The sequence below is a fragment of the Xiphophorus maculatus genome, chromosome 8 (assembly GCF_002775205.1).
Source record: "Xiphophorus maculatus strain JP 163 A chromosome 8, X_maculatus-5.0-male, whole genome shotgun sequence".
In the NCBI taxonomy this organism is placed as follows: domain Eukaryota; kingdom Metazoa; phylum Chordata; class Actinopteri; order Cyprinodontiformes; family Poeciliidae; genus Xiphophorus; species Xiphophorus maculatus.
The window spans coordinates 15576196-15594117 of NC_036450.1; the positions used below are offsets into that span (position 1 = coordinate 15576196).

Here is a 17922-nt window from a genome sequence, read left to right on the forward strand (position 1 = left end):
AGTCTACTTACATTTACACTGCAAATCAAATTTTCTTTGTCTCATGAAGCTGTCATGTAACTCATATTCAGTAAGATGTTATTGGCTTAGAAATACTAATCATCCTCTGTCCACTTGTGGTATTCAGATATAATGATTGAGTGGAGATTAGATAAGCAGCTGCTGTGCCAAAATAGGTGAAATCACTGTGTGACGGCTTGCATACAATCTGTAAAACTCCAAGTATATTGTAATACACTGTTTTTCAGACAGACAGTATAATATCTCAGTGACTTGTTCTGCTTTGCTTCCACCTCTGAGCCAAAATCAACTCAGCAAAAGGAAAAATTGTTCAGGTGTCCCAATTTATTTGTCACCAAATTTTACATTTTTTATTGCATCTTCAGAAATCTTTTAAAAAGTTTTCTTTTTGTTTGAATTGAATTGAAATTGTGTATTCATAGGTCCAGTTATGTTAGAAGTCATGCTGGCTGTTACTTCTGTTATTTCTAGAAATAAATATACTTTTGGTGCTTGTTTTCCAATATTTACATTTCAATAATCTTTTATCCTTTTTTCTTTATTTTTTTTGCAACTTTGCTTTTGTTTGAATCTTTCTTTGCTTTTAGCTGAATCATTGGGTCCATGACATACAAGCTGCCACATGTAGTCAGGGCATGGTGTGAATGATAGCCTCCCAGAGGCTTTTGTCAGCAAAATATCTACTTTATAATAGCCATTTATAACAGGACCAGGGCAGGCATGGCCCGTTATGGCTTTAACTGAACCAAGATGCACCATCATCCCTCGGACTTAGCCACAACTTAAAGGCCTTTACAGTCAGTATGTCAGCATGCTGTGGCAGCAGTGTGTAGCCGTATATCTAAATCTAATCACTTAGAAGTCATCTTAGTAAAATTATTGCTTTAAGATCTATGACGGGGTCAAAGTGTCGTCAAAAACTGCTTTGAGTAGTTTATATCAATATTCCACTGGGATAAGGACAAGCGGTGTTAACTATGTAAAGTATTTATGCACCTAAGTGGAGAGAAAAAAATCTAAAAGTAATTGCAGAATTATTCATGTATTTGCCATTTATATGGAATGACAGTATGTGTGCTGCAAATTGAAAATAACATTTAGTTTGGTGTCTGTTTACTAAATCAAACACACACAGACTGATGTTTTTAAGAAATTGTTAATGTTAATTATCTTGATTATCCACTTACAGCTAATGAAAATACAACATTTACGAATTTAAATATTACATCCGACCTTTGATACCTGCTTAAGCGTTGATATTTTCAAAGGCACTTTTAATCTGACACACAGGCCTCATCAGAGTATTTTAATTTATTGAGTACCATAGCATCAGGAGATTTTACCACTTAATGTTGTTCAGGACTACACAGCTAGAAGGTTAATCTTTATCTTTTTGATCTTTATATCTGTGCATGTAGAGCTGACCAGATTTAATTTCATGGAAGAGCATAATACTTAATAAAAAATAATCAATGCAGTTTCGTACTGCAGAAGCTGATGAAACAAATTGTGCCTGAGAAAACTGAGAGGAAAAAAGTAGAAACATCACTTAACTTGTCATGTGCTTATCATTCTCCCTGGTGGCCATAGGAAGGGCGATATGCCAAGAACTCTAGTTTACATGCTCCATTCATGTCAGTTTTAGATCTCACACCAGGCAAACAAGATAGAAATAGACCAAAGAGTGTGGGAAAGCAACTGAGTCTGGAGGAAATTGCTTTCTGTGTGCAATATTAAAGTAATGCTCGCTTGCCTGTGAAAGTTTTGGCCAATAATTGTTTAATTTCAACATGATATTAAATTGGATGCTAGTAATTAGATTTTTTATGGGCTTCAAGACAGACTGTCGTAAGACATGAGGAAGGTATCATGACTTACATTTAATATATGCATTTCCTATATATAATGCATTAAGAAAGATATTTTAAAAAATTGGTATGCATGAGTGGTATACATACCTTGAGTCAGTATTTTGTGGACAATAAATGCTGCAAGTCTTTTGGGGAACTTGGGGTCTTTACCAACTTTGCATGTCTGCAAGCTGAAATGTTTTGGCAATTTTTAGCTCAACATGATTCAGATTGGGGCTGCACAGTGGCACAGTTGGTAGAGCTGTTGCCTTACAGCAAGAAGGTCCTGGGTTCGATTCCTGTCCCTGGGTCTTTCTGCATGGAGTTTGCATGTTCTTCCTGTGCATGCGCGGGTTCTCTCCGGGCACTCCAGCTTCCTCCCACAATCCAAAAACATAACTGTTAGGTTAATTGGTCAATTCTCCCTAGGTGTGAGTGTGTGTGTGCATGGTTGTTTGTCCTGTCTGTCTCTGTGTTGTCCTGCGACAGACTGGCAACCTGTCCAGGGTGAACCCTGCCTCTCACCTGGAACGTTAGCTGGAGATAGGCACCAGCACCACTCCCAACCCCTCTAAGGGACAAGGGTGTACAGCAGATAGTTGGATGATTCAGATTGGAAAGAGAGTGTTTGTAAGATCAATTTTTCCATCTTTCCACAAATTGTCAATTAGATTTAGGTCAGGGCTTTGACTGGAATATGCTTTGATTGAAATCCTTCCATTGAGACTAATTGTTCTCTAGTATTTGTATGCAGTGTGTATTCAGGGTTATTCTCCCACTGGAAGGAAAACCTCTGCCCCTGGTTCATTATCTGCTTACCTGGTCTTCCTGAGGAAAATTATCACCACAGCATGATTAGTCAATACTATTGTTTTGCAACAATCCAAAAAGTAAACTTTTGGTCATGTTTGCTCAAACCCTGATTATATGTGTAAAAAGGTTTTTATTCTTTTATGTACCAATCATGCTCTACTACTTGTTGGTTCATAAAATCTTAGGGTATTAATACTTTGGCAGGGCACTGTATCCCATCTTGCAAAATCTACAGATTGGTAAAGTCAAGGTGGATAATTATGTGTGAATTATAAACATCGCAGGAAATTGGCACTTAATAGACAATTTAGTTTGGAACAGTTATCTGAATCATCATGTCGGTGGACTGTGGCTATAAAGGGAGTGGCAATTTAAAAAAAAATAATGGAGGGAAACAATGTGGAAGACAGGAAGGTCTAAACAGTTTCACTGACATTAGTAGGAATATTATGTTGCAAGATTTAGCCAGCTGCTTCAGCTCTTGTCACTTATGTGGCAGCCATAAAACCCATTAAATGCAGCAGTCATAAAGTCATCATTTAAAAGGATAAACAGATTATAGTGAGAGGAGAGGAGTAGAGAGTTGGACAGAAGAGTTTAGACGCGGAAGCTTAGAACAATTTTTGTTATAATAGTCCATCATAAATGTGAGTCATGTTCCCATGCTTACCACCAGTTAAAATACTATGACTAACAGAATATGATGTTGTTTGTAGTGATGGTGGGTGTGAACTTTCATTATAATTTCTGATAAATATGGTTCTGATGCAGCTTTTTGTAAAACTTTAACATTCTAACATTCTGTGTTTCTAGAACCCATTTGGGGGCCTTGTTTTCCTGACATTTCCAAAAAAAACCCTAGAATTTCCTACTGCGTTTTTACCCATCATTAACTGCTGGGATTGTGTGCTCACTCAACTCCATTTTATTACCATAATAGAGGCTGTGGTTATCATATTAAACATGGTCTTACTAATAATAGTGCTGTAAACGTCGGTGGTGGTCAGATTCATTTGAGAGGACTTCTTCTGGAATTAAAAGAAATAAAATAAAAAAATAGCCGTCTGCTTTTATTTATTTATCTTTTCTTGAGCACACAACTGAATAATAAGCGGTTTAGATGAATGCCAAAGATTTGTTTCAAATCACACAATGCAGTGAGTAACAGGCTTAGACAGAGCAGTAGGTGGAAAAAAAAACCTTGAGCATTTAGGGACCTAATGATATTTAAAAAAATAATAATTAATCCCTTGATACTTTTATTTTTTGCCAAATTAATGTTTTAGTTTTGGGAATTTGTACTTTAACTGAATAAGATTAATTGTTCTCTAGTATTTGTATGCAGAAATAATTAGGCATTGAGCCTGAAACAAGGACAGAGATTCCCCTGTGAGGTTCTGGCACAAGAACGCTGTCAGTTTTCTTATCTCAGTGCAATGCAAAACACTTGGCATGTTTCCAGAGCTGTCGAACTCTGCTTGAATCTCTGATAACAAACATATGATGGCTGCCACATTGCAGCGGAACATCTCAGCTGGCTCATTATCACCAGGCGTTGTGAGGCAAAGAAAGATCCCACTGATGCCATGCTAACGTGTACCTAGGCAGTTTAGGTGAGCTGTGTTGACAGCGAACATGTTGAAAACTCATCTGCCAGATGGCTCAGGGGGAGGGCTTCAACCAAGGAGCACTTTAATCAATCTGATTACGGGGAAATGCTGTCTGTATTTTTAGCTACTCCATGGCAGACCAGTGGCCATTCATTGAATTTGGTTTCATTAGGTTTTATGTGCATCTCGTGGAGGGGTGGATTTATAAACAGGGGTGAACTAATGTAGGAGACAGAATAGGGGGGCGGATGAGCTATTTTAGCTAATGTGCCTTTTTAGGCCATCCTTTTCTAACACAGACACTCACTCTATTATTGAATTAAGGAGGGATTCATTTGTGACCTGACTCAGCCACTAAAAGTTACAAATTATATATCTCCCAAAAAAAGGTGCCAAGGCCGAGCAACTGCATCCTGTTTTAATACTAAGAAGCTGCATCAGTATAAACATCCCTAATAAATCTGAAAATAATTCATAAGTTTGGAATCAAAATATCATATAGCCTATTTCCAAAGGTTTTTCAAACACTAGCCTTTTTTGTTTGAGTTTTCTTTTTGTCGTGTGAGTGAAACATCAGCAGATATTAGCTGTAATATTCGAATTTATGGTTTTCTACCGAGCTCTACAGTATTTTGTTGTCTAAATTACAAAGAATCTGGATCAATGTTTGTTTTTAATATGTGTGTGTAGGACATTCCATTACAAAGCAATGCACAAGAAGGGCAACTTGGGTCATTAAAGCAAACCCTTATTTATGTCAGTATGATTTCTAACTTATGGAAACATTTCCTTTCTTTGGCAGATGAGAGGTGCAAGCCTTTCTGTGTCTCTGGGACTGTTGTTAGACTGTGAATCACTGTCCAAGTTTGTTGTCTTCATATTTTTTATCTTTTGAATCACAGAGCCAGATTATACTGTAGAATTCAATCTGGTGCTGTGCAGAGAAAGTAACTTTGGTTGGTGTGTTTGTCTGTGCCTTTCCAAGTACTGCTCTGTTTTTAGCACTTCTGATCTGTTAGCATATGATGAGTTTTGTTTACTTCAGAACAATGGGGTTTTATATAACAAGCTAAACCTTTGAGACAAATTAATGCTAGTAATTTTAAGGGATGTAGCCATTTTGTGTCATTGGTTGTTTATATATTTTTTAAACAAGAATAAAATGATTTTTAATGATCATTCATGTAGATAAAAAGAAAGAGCTGCATCAGGTTTGTGGTTCTACATTCTAACGTCCTTAAAATGTCTTGCTCTTCGGGAAGCAGTGGGTACAGGATTATTTCCATCATGATAGCTGGGCTTTTTTCACTCCACCCCGTGGCTTTTTGAGGAGCTTTTTGCGAACCGCTTATGACCGTTCACAACATGTAGTGTGCAACTCTGTGTATGGGAGAACGAAAACAGTCTTAGATGGAAATATAAGATTTTCATCCAGAGCAACATGGAACTAGTTTACCCAGAGGATGCTTGTTTGTGTGTGTTTGACTATCACAGGCTTTGTCGTACCCTTATAAACTCCAATTCAGTCTAAATGATGGATATCAAAGCACATCCACATTGATTTCTGCCTGGTCTGAAAAAGCACGTATTTCATCATCTTGCGCTGCAATTGAACAGTCAGGTTCAATAAATGCTTTTGCTTCTGTATCTGAGCTGATTCTCTTTCTAAGTTTTGTCTCTTTATTTCTCTTTCTATCCCTTTGTCCTTTTTTTATCCAAATGCTCTACTTTAGATCAATACACTCCCAGCCTTCTTCAGGGTTTAACTTCTCTTTTCCTTGCATCAGCAACAATGACACAGATTTAACTGCAGAGCCCCCCCAACAGCAGTATCCTAATGTTTGACAGCACTCAAAGGACGCATGGAAAGACTCTGTAGTGTTACAAACAGAGTCAGGCATGAAAAGACCTCATTGCCTGAAAAACAGGCAAATGTACTCCCCAAATGACTCACCACTGACCAGGGCATTAAGCGTCGAGACAGGCCTAGAGGACTTCAGTCAATCTCTGAAGACTTGAACAAAATGGGTAAAATTCTATTCATAGCCCGACTTGTGCCCAAAAATGTCAGGACGAATGTTTCTCCCTGGTACTGCCTGAAACAGAGCAACTGACGTAGATAAGAATTGTTATGTAGGACAGTGGAGACAAATGAAAAGAAATATGTGATGAATTGGTTTCATTTTCATTACACAAACCAAAGATAAAAGAGTAATGGTGAGCATGGTCTCTAATGCTGTGGCTCAATGATTTATCAGGAAGCATTCATTAAACATCAAAGTAGCAAATTAACAATCTTTTGAAAGCAGACAGATTGTTCCTATACTATAACTAAAAACATTTAAAATAGGCCTGGGAGATTTTGAAAATTCTAATACAATGAATTGCTTTTCTGTGTTGATATATAAAAGTCCCAAGCTGCAACTTTTTGTATTGCATTCCTGATACGACCATAAATCTGATTCACAAGCGGCATCCTAAAACAACATACAAAATCTATTTGATTCTATTTCTAGGCCTCCTGGTGGCTTAGAATTCTAAAAATAATTTTTATAAGGACGTTAGATAAATGATGATGAAACACTTGATTGGTGAAACTCTGCATTGTTTTTAGCAGCCCACAATGTAAAGTTGACATGTGAAACTGCTGAATAACCTAAATACCAGTATAAAAATTACACACACGCTTGTTATTGAGCCCATGTCTACTTATTCAGTAATTTAGAAGCAAAACTGGTTTTTGAATTGATTAATTAATTACAGATCTTGCAATTGGCTTGATTAAAAATTGTAATCAAATTCCAACATTTGTTTGAAATAAAAAATTAGACACAGTTGCTGTAGACAACAAAATGGCAAAAACACAATATTAATATGGGTAAATTAATATATGAAAACAGTTATCTTTAAAGCAATTGTTATTTTCAGTATTGTGGGAAAGAATAATAATCTTCATCAATCAAATCTAATTTGTTTAACAATACAGTGAATTGTGAAATGTTATGACATATTAGGTGGATGTCCAGGAATAACTTTGTCCCTGATTTCTTCATTAAGTTGTTTATTAACTAATGCTCACTACAAACCTTCAATGCAATGACAGAACATCATTTATACTGAGATTAAATTACACACAAGTGGACTCTAATCATTAGGTGACTGAATTTTATTTAGGGGTATCAGGATAAAGTGAGCTGAATACATATGGACTAACTTTTCAGTTGCTTTGTCTTTTCATTCATAACCCGTTCTCCTTTTTTGTTGGTATATTAAATGAAATGAATATGATTGCGGTTCTAATTTAGCAAAATATAAACAAAACTCAAGGGTTATGAATACATTTTAAAGGCAATATAAACCTAATCATCTCAGAAGTGCACAAAATAAAAATAAAAATGAACATGCACACATCACATTATTTATTTCATTGCACACGAGTGAGTCAAAGTTTGAGGACATTGTGATAATTACAAAGAGGTATTTTTCTCCTCTTGTGCAAAAAGCACCTAAACCAGCAGGCTCTGCCGACTCCTAACCAGTTTAGCATTGGTTGTCAGATGTTCTTCCTCTTGTACTTCCAAGCGACGTATTGATTTGTTCACTTTCAGTGAGTGCCATCTAGAGTCTGGTTACGCAATCGTTCCGTCAGCATATCAAATTCTGCTTGAAGTAGAAGCGGACCATTATTCAATTTCACTAAAGCGAGCATTTCAGTGTTCAAGGCGGAAGAAAACAAAGTTTGAATAACATCTGAATGTGAAGGCATTATAAAATGTTGTAAAGAAATATAGAGCTACAGGAACAAGCCTGTAAAATATTTTTTAATATCACTAATACTTTAATAAATATTCTGTCTTGTTTTAAAAAGGCTTAAAATCTCAACTTTTTCCTTTTGTATGCTGTCAAAGCAACAGGAAACCTACAGTAGTTTTCTCTTTATGTCTCTGACACTAATAGCTAACTGCCTGCTATTTTCCCCCCCCAACCCTCTTTTTTTTTTTTTTTTTTGCTCCTCTCTCTCCCCCCGTCTGTCTCTAGAAGTGTGACTGCCTGCTCAGCCTGGAAGCCTATTCAGCGGACCAGAAGCGCCGCGTGTGTCAGTGCCTGAAGGACAACATTGACAAGCAACTCCAGCTTCACAGGAGGGAGCCCTCCGTTCCGCATTTTGAACAGGTAGGACGCACGGACACGCTTGCACATCCAGGAGCGTTTGCAATTTCCAAAGATGAATCAGGAAATAGATGAACACATGGGAATGCATATATTTGCTCATGCCGCCCCTACTATCACAGATGCCTTGTGAACATCACATGCTTCCAAGTATATACAGTCTGAAGCATTGCACACTTGGAAACAGTTTTTGCTGTTATAAATAGCTGCCCGTATATTTCTTCAGCACTTTTCTTTTATTTGGCTTGACTGAAATAGTATCTCCGCTTTATTTTTGAACCGTGTGTAACTGCGATCAGGTGCTGAAATGAGATCATTTGGAGCTGTGCTTCATGCTGTTTAATTTAAAAATTAGCATTGCAATTTGTTTGTCAGGTTTTGGTTTTCCATCTGAGTAGTAGTGTGGACCATAATAGTCTATCAAGAAAATTAATTTACATCCACAATACTCTATATTCTGTAGATTTTAAGTGAGACTTCTCCCATTTAAAGCTTTTATTGACTCTTGTTTTCAAAGTTTCCATCTCACAGTACTCGGAGTTCTTTGATTATGGAAACCAATTTTACTTAAAATCAATGCATTAGGATAAGAATATGCCAGCTAAGCTAATTCAGATAACTTTTTCCCCCCTTTCATATCAGCCCATATTTAGGCAAAAGGTCATTGCTTATTTTTAAAAATTTGCTGAAGCTAATTATGGTTTGTTTCTAAAGTATTAAGTTAAAGGCTTTAATATTCCTCCAGTATATTGAAAAATACTCAACTTCAATGAATCACATTTCACTCTGCCATGCATGTCTACTATAAACATTCTGAGTGAATTTTGCCTTTTCAGACTTGTTGCAATTTTTTAAATGAAGCACAGAGAATAAAACAACCTTTCATCTGAGCTGAATCTTCTCCCAGTTGTGACTGTGACCAGTGCATAAGTCGTACATTTTAGAGCAAGTTTTCTTTGAAACTAGATGGTAAGAGAGCTTCCTCCTAAGATCTGTTTTGAAAGTAAGATTGCAGAGTGAAATCCAAAGAAAAGGAGGTGTAAAGCTGCAAACAGAGAGAGTGTTTTAAAACTCCAGTCGAAATTAGTTAAGCTTCTCCAGGATGGAGAGGCCCTTTGATCTAGGTAGCCTTGATTTGAAGATAATTTTAGTTTTTTTAAATTTAATCTGAGAGTATTTAAAACACAGTCGGTGGTCCTAGATATCAAACATCAAGAGCACCTTTGAATTTGCACTGTGATTTAAAAGTGCTACTTGGCGTTGTCTACTGTGATTTAGGTGAGACTGTGAATCTCACCTAAATCACATCTTCAAGTTATTCATCTTAAACTCCACCATGGGAAATATACACAAAATGATGTTTTGTTGTTTTTCTTTCATGATCTTTTATGTCTGATAGTCAGTCATAATACAGACAGTTCTTATTTAGTGTGTTTGAATTATTTATTGAATTTTGCACTGAATTTTGTATTTATTCCAGTAATATGAATTTGTTTTGAATTTATCTGACTAGATTAGCTCTACATCATTTATTTTAACAGCATTCCCATTTCTTGTTAATTTAAATGCTAATGCCTTTTCTGTTTCTCCAAATCTTCACTTCTTTTATATTTAATGAGCGAGATAGACATGCCATTCTGTTCCCAGCTCATTTGAGTTCAGCTGAAAGGTGAATAAAAGAGATAAATAACCTTGTGCAGAAGGCCCACCTGTTGTACATTAGGACTTCATTTCATCAGCGTATTAAAGAGAGGAGGAAACAAGGAAAGAAAGGCCAACAGTCTTTCATTCCTTTTTCATTGCTATTTTTTGTGTATTATTTCCTCTCTGTTTCAATATACAGTATATTTGTGATGCATGTGTGTTTCTGCACTTTAAATCCTTCTGCACTCAAGAGATTTATCCAAATACCCTGCTGTTTTCAAACCACTTTGAGATGTACTTCTTGAGCCTTGCTCAGGAATTCATCTGATGTTGCCCTTAGACAGTTTTTTTAAATATAAGTTTTACAAATGCAGTTTTTGTCTTAAAAATGTGTTCGAATGTTCTCTATTAAATTCCATAGAAATGCCAAAGCATATGTTGCAGTTTTCTGTATACTCATATGGTATCAGATCTGAAACAAATGAAAACCAAACACAGGCAACAGTATTGAACATAATCAATGATCAAAGAATGTGGCAAGCATGCCGAGTCACATATATCAATGCCACTTAAGAGGTATTTACCAAACTCCATGGACAACCTCCTTTCTGTCTCGGGTCAGACATGTTATAGAAACGTCCTTACTTCACCATATTTCCTGTTTTTAATATGTTCAGGATGCTCTATAATTTATTTTATTGTTTCAATCTGAGTTTAAACAGGCAGACATAGCTTCAAACCTTTAATATCTTTAAGAAATAACAGAAATAAAATTTTTGTTCTCATGATTAAATGATTTACACTCCTTCAGGGCACATTGGGAGTTCTGCGATGCGTCACTGCAATTAATGTGCATCAATTTGCTCCTTTAACACAAGGACGTGTCATGATGGGATGTTCAGGGAAAGAACAGATTATTGGACGTCAGTGTTGAAGCTTTTGAATAGAACATATTTGAAAAGGATTGCTAGACACAATGGCTTGGCACATAGGCCACCTATCGGACATCACATTATGTGTTGAATTTTACCAACCCAAAAAGACGGTAACAACAATAATTTTAATCAATCGTCTTTTAGCGTGAATAACTCCACAAATAGGGTTCCATGTGGGTAGAGGTGCATACACTTCCAGATTGTGCGTACGGGTTATTTGCTAGGAGAACATGGGATGTTCTGAGATTATCTGTTGGTCAGCGTCTCATATTTCTCATTTTTAAATTATATGAACTGCTTTTTTGCCTGTAAATAATACTAGTTTACAATAGATGCAACATAGCTCATAAAAAACATCAAAATTGACACCCTAACAATCTGTTACGTCCACAAAGGGCACAACATATTTGAGGACACGAAGACAAAAATGAGGATTCCAAAGTAATTTTTATTTTCAATTCTCTCGACCTTTTCTTTAAGATGAGCTTCTTTTGATTTTTCTGTGAAGAAAAAGAGAATTAAATCCTCGGTTCCCCGTGTCCCCCCCCAAAAAAAGAAAACAAAAATCCCAAAGTATAAACAGAAAGTTAGACCTGATGAGCCGATCAAAAAGAACAAAACGATGCAGCAGGGGGCCAACCCTATACAGGGCCGTCGAAGCCCCTGCTAGTACCGGACTACAAGAAAAAAGAAACTACTGCTAAAGAAAAATCGAAAACAGGACAACCGGTCCCACCAGGTCAAAAATTACAACAAAAAAAACATCAACCAAACAAACAGCTAACAAAAACTACCGTGTGGCAGGCTGGAGACGTGCGCACCGCGTCAGAACGCATCCTGGGTGTTGGTTGGGAGTGGGCGTCGCCCTTTACCTGGCGCAACCCAGCCTATTTATAGGCGGTCCAACAGCGTCACAAATTAACGGACCAAATTACAAGAAAGAATTATCAAAACTCCAAAGTATATTAAACAACAACAACAAAAATCATATAACTAACTTCTATACAAAATAATCCAAGTGAAAAAAATAGACAGAAATAAATACAATGTGCCGGAGCACATAACACAATCTCTAACTTGAAAATAAACCAGCTAATATTAACTTACTCTTCAAGTTAGTCTTATTACAGATTCTTTAATGTCTATTTTTAAAGTTCAAATAGTTTCGAGATCGCCACATGATGAAAACATACCAAAACATTAGAAAAAATTAGCAAAGAGCCTTTTTTTTAGTAATTTGTCTTTCATCTGGCTTGTTTTCATGGTCTTTGTGCAGCTCTATGGATCTTTTTCTTGTAGTCGCTTATTGCTGTAAATGAAAATGTTAACTCTTTCCTGAAGGCAATGAAATGCATGCTTAATCATAGTATTTTACTTCTTGACAAATTAGTTCACTTTTGATTGCATTTCTCCAGAGTACCTTAGAGGCAAATAGTTTGTGTTCAGTCACCTTCAACTATGTTTAATTATATGCAAATCAGTTTTGTCAAGTATGAAAGATGTGAAGATAAAGTCCTTGTGTGTCCTATGTGTTCCTTTGGGGGGGTCTTCATTTCTGCATTGGAAAGGAGGACACACTCCCATAGATAGATGTGAGCATACATGTGGGTCACATCCTACTACTTTACATAAGCAAAAAAAAAATCATAATACTAAAAGTGTATCGTCTTGCTAAGTAAGAATTTGAGATAATTTATTCCTCTGTTGAGTGTAAAACTGTGCTTTGGGATTTAGTCCACAACCATCACTGCTTTGAACTTTAACAGTTCTTCCTTCATCAGAGGTGAACTTATTTAATTCCTTCTTCATTGTTACTATTGTGTCAACACCAAAAGAAATTTTTAAATCTGAATCAACTACACATTTCATGTACTAGGCATTTTCATGCCTGTATTCAAGAAGTGCTGCAAAAGAGCTTTATAAAATTACCCTCTGATTCTCACATTTCCCTTGTGTCAGATCCCTTATTTCTCCCCTTCACACACAAAGCCGAGCAAATTCACACTTAGCTGAAGTGCGCACCTCTCTCAAGAGTTATTTTCTAGTGTGCAGGGAAACCAGAATACTTTTTTTTAGGGAAACGCACACAGAATCCAAATCCATTCCGACTCCGTTGCTCGTTCATGTCTTTTTTGGCAAATAGGCTTATTTCTTCACAGTGTTGATGTCAGCAGCTGCCCTACTTTCTTCAGTCCCTGAACATTGTTGATATATCTTTAAAGAAAAATTAGACTTTTTCAGTGGGATGGTCAATAATCTTCTTGTGACTGTAAAAGTTGGGTTTTACAGTATTATTTGATATTCTTAGACCTACTCTGTGTCAGAGAAAAAAATTGGAGCAATTTTATTATCTCTTCTGATCTCACTGACTTTTTGCAGACTGATTTTAAAAAATTATAACAAAAAAAAAAAGTGAGGTAAGATTGCATGGAGCCCAGATGAGTGTTGTTCAAGACTATTGGATTGATATTGTGATATCGAAAGTTTTCAAGAAATTATAAAATTTTAGTTCAAAGGCTTTGATTCATTCTTTATTGCTTTATTTACCAGATGACTCTGTGTCCTTTGAGTGTAAATCTGCATTGTCAAACCAAATATTATTACAAGATAAAACAATTCGACATATTCCATTCTGTACCATCACTTACTGTTTTAAATGGATGATGTGCAATGAATATATTTTAAGTAGTGTGGTTTTGATTGTATATACATTTGAATAATTTTGATCTTAGGAAACCCAATCCTTGTAAATGCAGCAACATACCTCAAATATGTATTTAAAATCTTGCATTTGCTTTTATTTTTATAAAAGAAAACTAAAAAACATTTAGCCTTGTGGAGAAATATCCTAAAGCCATCAAATGTCTCCAAACTCTTCCACTGGAAAGCTGTCGGTACATATTCGTCTGAATAGCATCAACCACTAAGATGTGGGAAAAATAAATGTGCACAGCTGTGCGCACAGGCACACACACACACACACACACACACAAAACACACACAGTAAAAAGGGAACAGGACCGTCTGTATTGAAAATTACATCCACGTTCACACTGTTAGCATTTGATGTGTAATGCTGGCACTCCTTCTCTGAGTCAGAAGAGCAAAGCAAAATATCTGGGGTTGAAAAGTTGTATAATTTTCTACTTGAGTACAATCAGTACATTCACATAAAAAGTGAGGAAAGATGACTGCTTCTGCTAATGAACAGTTCGGCTGTCCTCTCATTTCACATTTATGAGAATCTGCTTTAGCTACAGACATGGTTACATTCAAGTACTTATGTTGGAGGAAACTTTGACGACTGACAAGGGGGCCTTTCTTGTTCTCTTTCTTTGGTACCCTTTGAGTGTGATGATGAATTGTATTCTCTTCCACTCTAATTCATCACATCCCCCATACATCTCAAGCAGGCACATAAGCATTCAGTTAGGGATATGAGAAGTTCACTGACTGAGAAGAAGTGCTTAGGAATGTGCAACTTTTGATAAGCAGATCTTTCCTCCTCACAACACTATGTTTTAACAAGCAGGACCAGAAAACAACTTCAAAATAAGTTGTTTGCTTTCATTTAGTTGGACTTGTGAATGAATGAATGAATGAATGAATGAATGAATGAATGAATGAAGAAGTTTTGTCTTCTATTTCAGTCTTATTTTATCACATTCCCTCCTTTAATTAGCCCATACCAGAGATTTTCCCCCCCTTATTTTAGTGTGTAAAAAGCATACAATGGAATAAACATCAAACAATTTTTGTCTGTGGCAGAAATTTGTGGTTAAAAATTCAGTACATGGTGTTTTTCTGTAACGATAGTTACATCGGTTTATTTTCCCAGTTGCAGCGAGAATACAATCTTCATTTTGATGTTTCATATTAATTTTGGTTGATTTGGAAGATTTCTTTTAATTTGGAAGATTTCTTGCTAGGGACCCAGTTTTGTTTAAAAATTTCCATAAAGTTTCAACAAAATTTATATATGCTTGGTGTTAGTCTATTTTAACTATTCCAAAAGCAGCTGTGATTAGTGTCTGGGATTATTCCTTGTCAAAATACACAACTTCATCCACTTCAGATAAAGTTGAAGAGTTTAAAAGTAGTTCTTCTCTCTTTTACTCCCATAACATTCGTGCATACACTGGCATTATGCAGTGGTGCTATGTGAGAAACCTTTTCTTTCTTAATTATCAAAATCTTTTTCAGCAAGCATTTGGTGTCCTAACTTAGACTAAGTTGTATATTTTAGTACAGCCGTAATGTACATATTGTTTTGTCAAAATTCTTAATAGTTATTAATGGGTTCAAAAGCTGGATTATGACTCATTAAGCAATAAATGGGGATTGTAGAAGACTTATAAGAAAATAAAGTTTATAATTACTGCTGAAAGCATAATTTTACTCTTATTGATACGTTTGTATGTTTCAAGAAGTGAGATGGTCAACCTCAAAAGACTTTGTCAGTGGTGTTTTGTGGTTCAGTAGCTAAAACCATTTTTCTGTGGATCAACAAAAAAGTCTGCACCATGCTGCTGCGGTAACCTTTGACCTCATTCAGATGAGTAGGAGTGTTTGTCTTCTTTTCTTATGTAGTTCCATTGTGCTGCCTTTTAGCATCGTAACCATTGAGTGATTCACTATGATGTGTCACAAAATGATTGTTCAGATTTGTCACATTTCAGCTGTATCTAATTTATAATTTACTAAATTAATTTTGGTGTTTGTTTCTTATTATAAAATCCTTATGAAAATAATTGTTTTCAAATATTAGATTTTCTGCATTACCTTCGATGCATCTGTGATTGTTGTGTACACGATTTTAAATGTTGGCAGGTTAGATCCAACAAAATCAACAACCATAATAATATTATGATTGAAATTATAAAAAGATTATTTGCAGACTCTCATTGACTAAAATCATTCGGCTGTGAGATTGAACTTACACAGCTGTACATATTACTGCTTCATCTGGATTTACAATCAAGCTCCAACAGAGCGCCAATTGACATTAGGTCTGCAGGGCAATGTTACAGAAATATTAGTCAGGGTACAGTTCTGATTTCTCTTCATCCATTTAAAGTTGTTCGAAAAACGAGATTAAAGAAGAGATCAAATATGAGGAGTGACACATAAGCATATAAAACTTTAAGTTTTTCTTCTTCTACTCAATCGCCACCCATAGTCTTGAATTTACAGCATCTAAACGTAATTTTAACTACGGTAAACATCTGAAGCTGCACATATCGTGTAATTAACGTGTCTTCTGCTCTTGTTGGTTCACTGCGCTGAAGCAGTTTCCCCTTCGGTGTCTCTAATTAGATATGGATGAATTCTATTTGTCTTCCCTTTGCTCATCACCTCCGTTCACACATCCATGCTCAGACACACATCACTCACACTGCATGCTATTTTTGGGGCATGTTGTCTTGACATCCAGATTTAGAACTCACTCATTTGAATATGGCAGATGTGAGTTACTTTTCTGAAATATTTGATAGATTACGGGCAATTCATAATTTACAAATGTGCTAGTTTGCTAAAATAGCATATTTATTGTGGCAGAGTACAATATCCAAGATTGGGAATACACAAAAGGCATGAAAACTACTGAAAAGGACTAGCAAAGGCCAGCATGACTGAGACTGGTATAGGTTGAAAGGAATCTTTTGTTTACTTTTGCACACAGATGGTGTTATTTGACTGTATATTTGTTTGATTTTTACTTTCTTCTACTTTTTTCTCTGTGGTTGAAAATTTAAAGTAACAGAGCAATCCTTTTTTTCTTTTTCCTTGTCTTGGTTTTATTGTTGCTGCTTTTTCTTTTAGATCTTTATGTTTTCTTATGTTAATAAATGAAACATTACAAGTCTTTTTCTATAGTCTAAGTTGGAAAAATAAAAAAAATAACACCCAATTTTTTTAGTATCTATTATTGGTGCTTTGAATTTAAAGCATATTTAAAGTTCTGGGAATTAATGGTTAATTAACTCCCACAACTTAATTTGCACCTCTAGTAATTTGTGATTGAATAAAGCATTACTATCTATGCTTGTGAATATGCTTCTTAAGTGTTGGAACCTTTAATTAGAGAAAAATGAACTGGTATCGTCTTGTATTGCTAGTAGTAGTTATCCTCACAGTTAGCAGTTCCCAGAGGCTTAGCTTAGAGGTGACGTCAATCCCAAATCCGAGTTGCAACTTGACACTGAATGCAGGAAAAGCACAGATTCTTTCTTCCACTTTCATTCCATTGCACTCTGTGAGTACCACTACATTTTGTCTCTTTTTCTATCACCCGGCACCTTCTCCTCTCTGATGTTCACGGACACATTCATGCAAAAACAAACATAAACGAGGCTGAACAGTGTTAATCATTGCGATGTGCCATGCTGAATTAATTTCCCTGACTTTCTGAAGGAATTAATGATTTTCCCATGATGGAATGTTGCTTAGCTTGATTTTAACTTACCTATTAACTATTCATAACTGGATTACATAATGGAAATGCATCCCCACAGAAGGTGCTGTAGATAAGAGCTGTGCAGACTTAGTCCTAAGAAGGGAATGCAGAGCATGAAGTCCATCCCTCTCAGGTTCAATTATGCACATTCCTCACTGTGAAAAATGATGCCTGCTCCACCAAGCATGTAATGGAACTGGGATAAGAGTTTAATTCCTACATTAATAGGCTCACTTTGATCCAAAGACCCTTTTTGATTAAAACAAGCATTTATACAGCTGTGACATTTAGAATTGTAAACAATTTGCCAGCCAATAAAAAAAGAGTAATCAGGGAAAAAGGGAAACAATAAAGTCTAGCTTCCCTTAAGTTGATCTTTTACCTTTTAAATGTCACTCATTACTTTATGCCTCATCTGGGTA

The 17922-nt window shown here is 35.9% G+C and overlaps 1 protein-coding gene across 5 annotated transcripts in view; it reads left to right on the top strand.

Annotated features, from left to right (window-relative positions):
• rgs3 (regulator of G protein signaling 3) overlaps window positions 1-17922 on the top strand; it is a 133339-nt gene that overhangs the window by 63542 nt on the left and 51875 nt on the right. For all 5 annotated transcript variants that reach the window (XM_023338425.1, XM_023338417.1, XM_023338416.1 and 2 more), the window contains one exon: window positions 8333-8467. In XM_023338425.1, the coding sequence (XP_023194193.1) occupies window positions 8333-8467 (135 nt within the window). The remainder of the gene's footprint in view (window positions 1-8332; window positions 8468-17922) is intronic.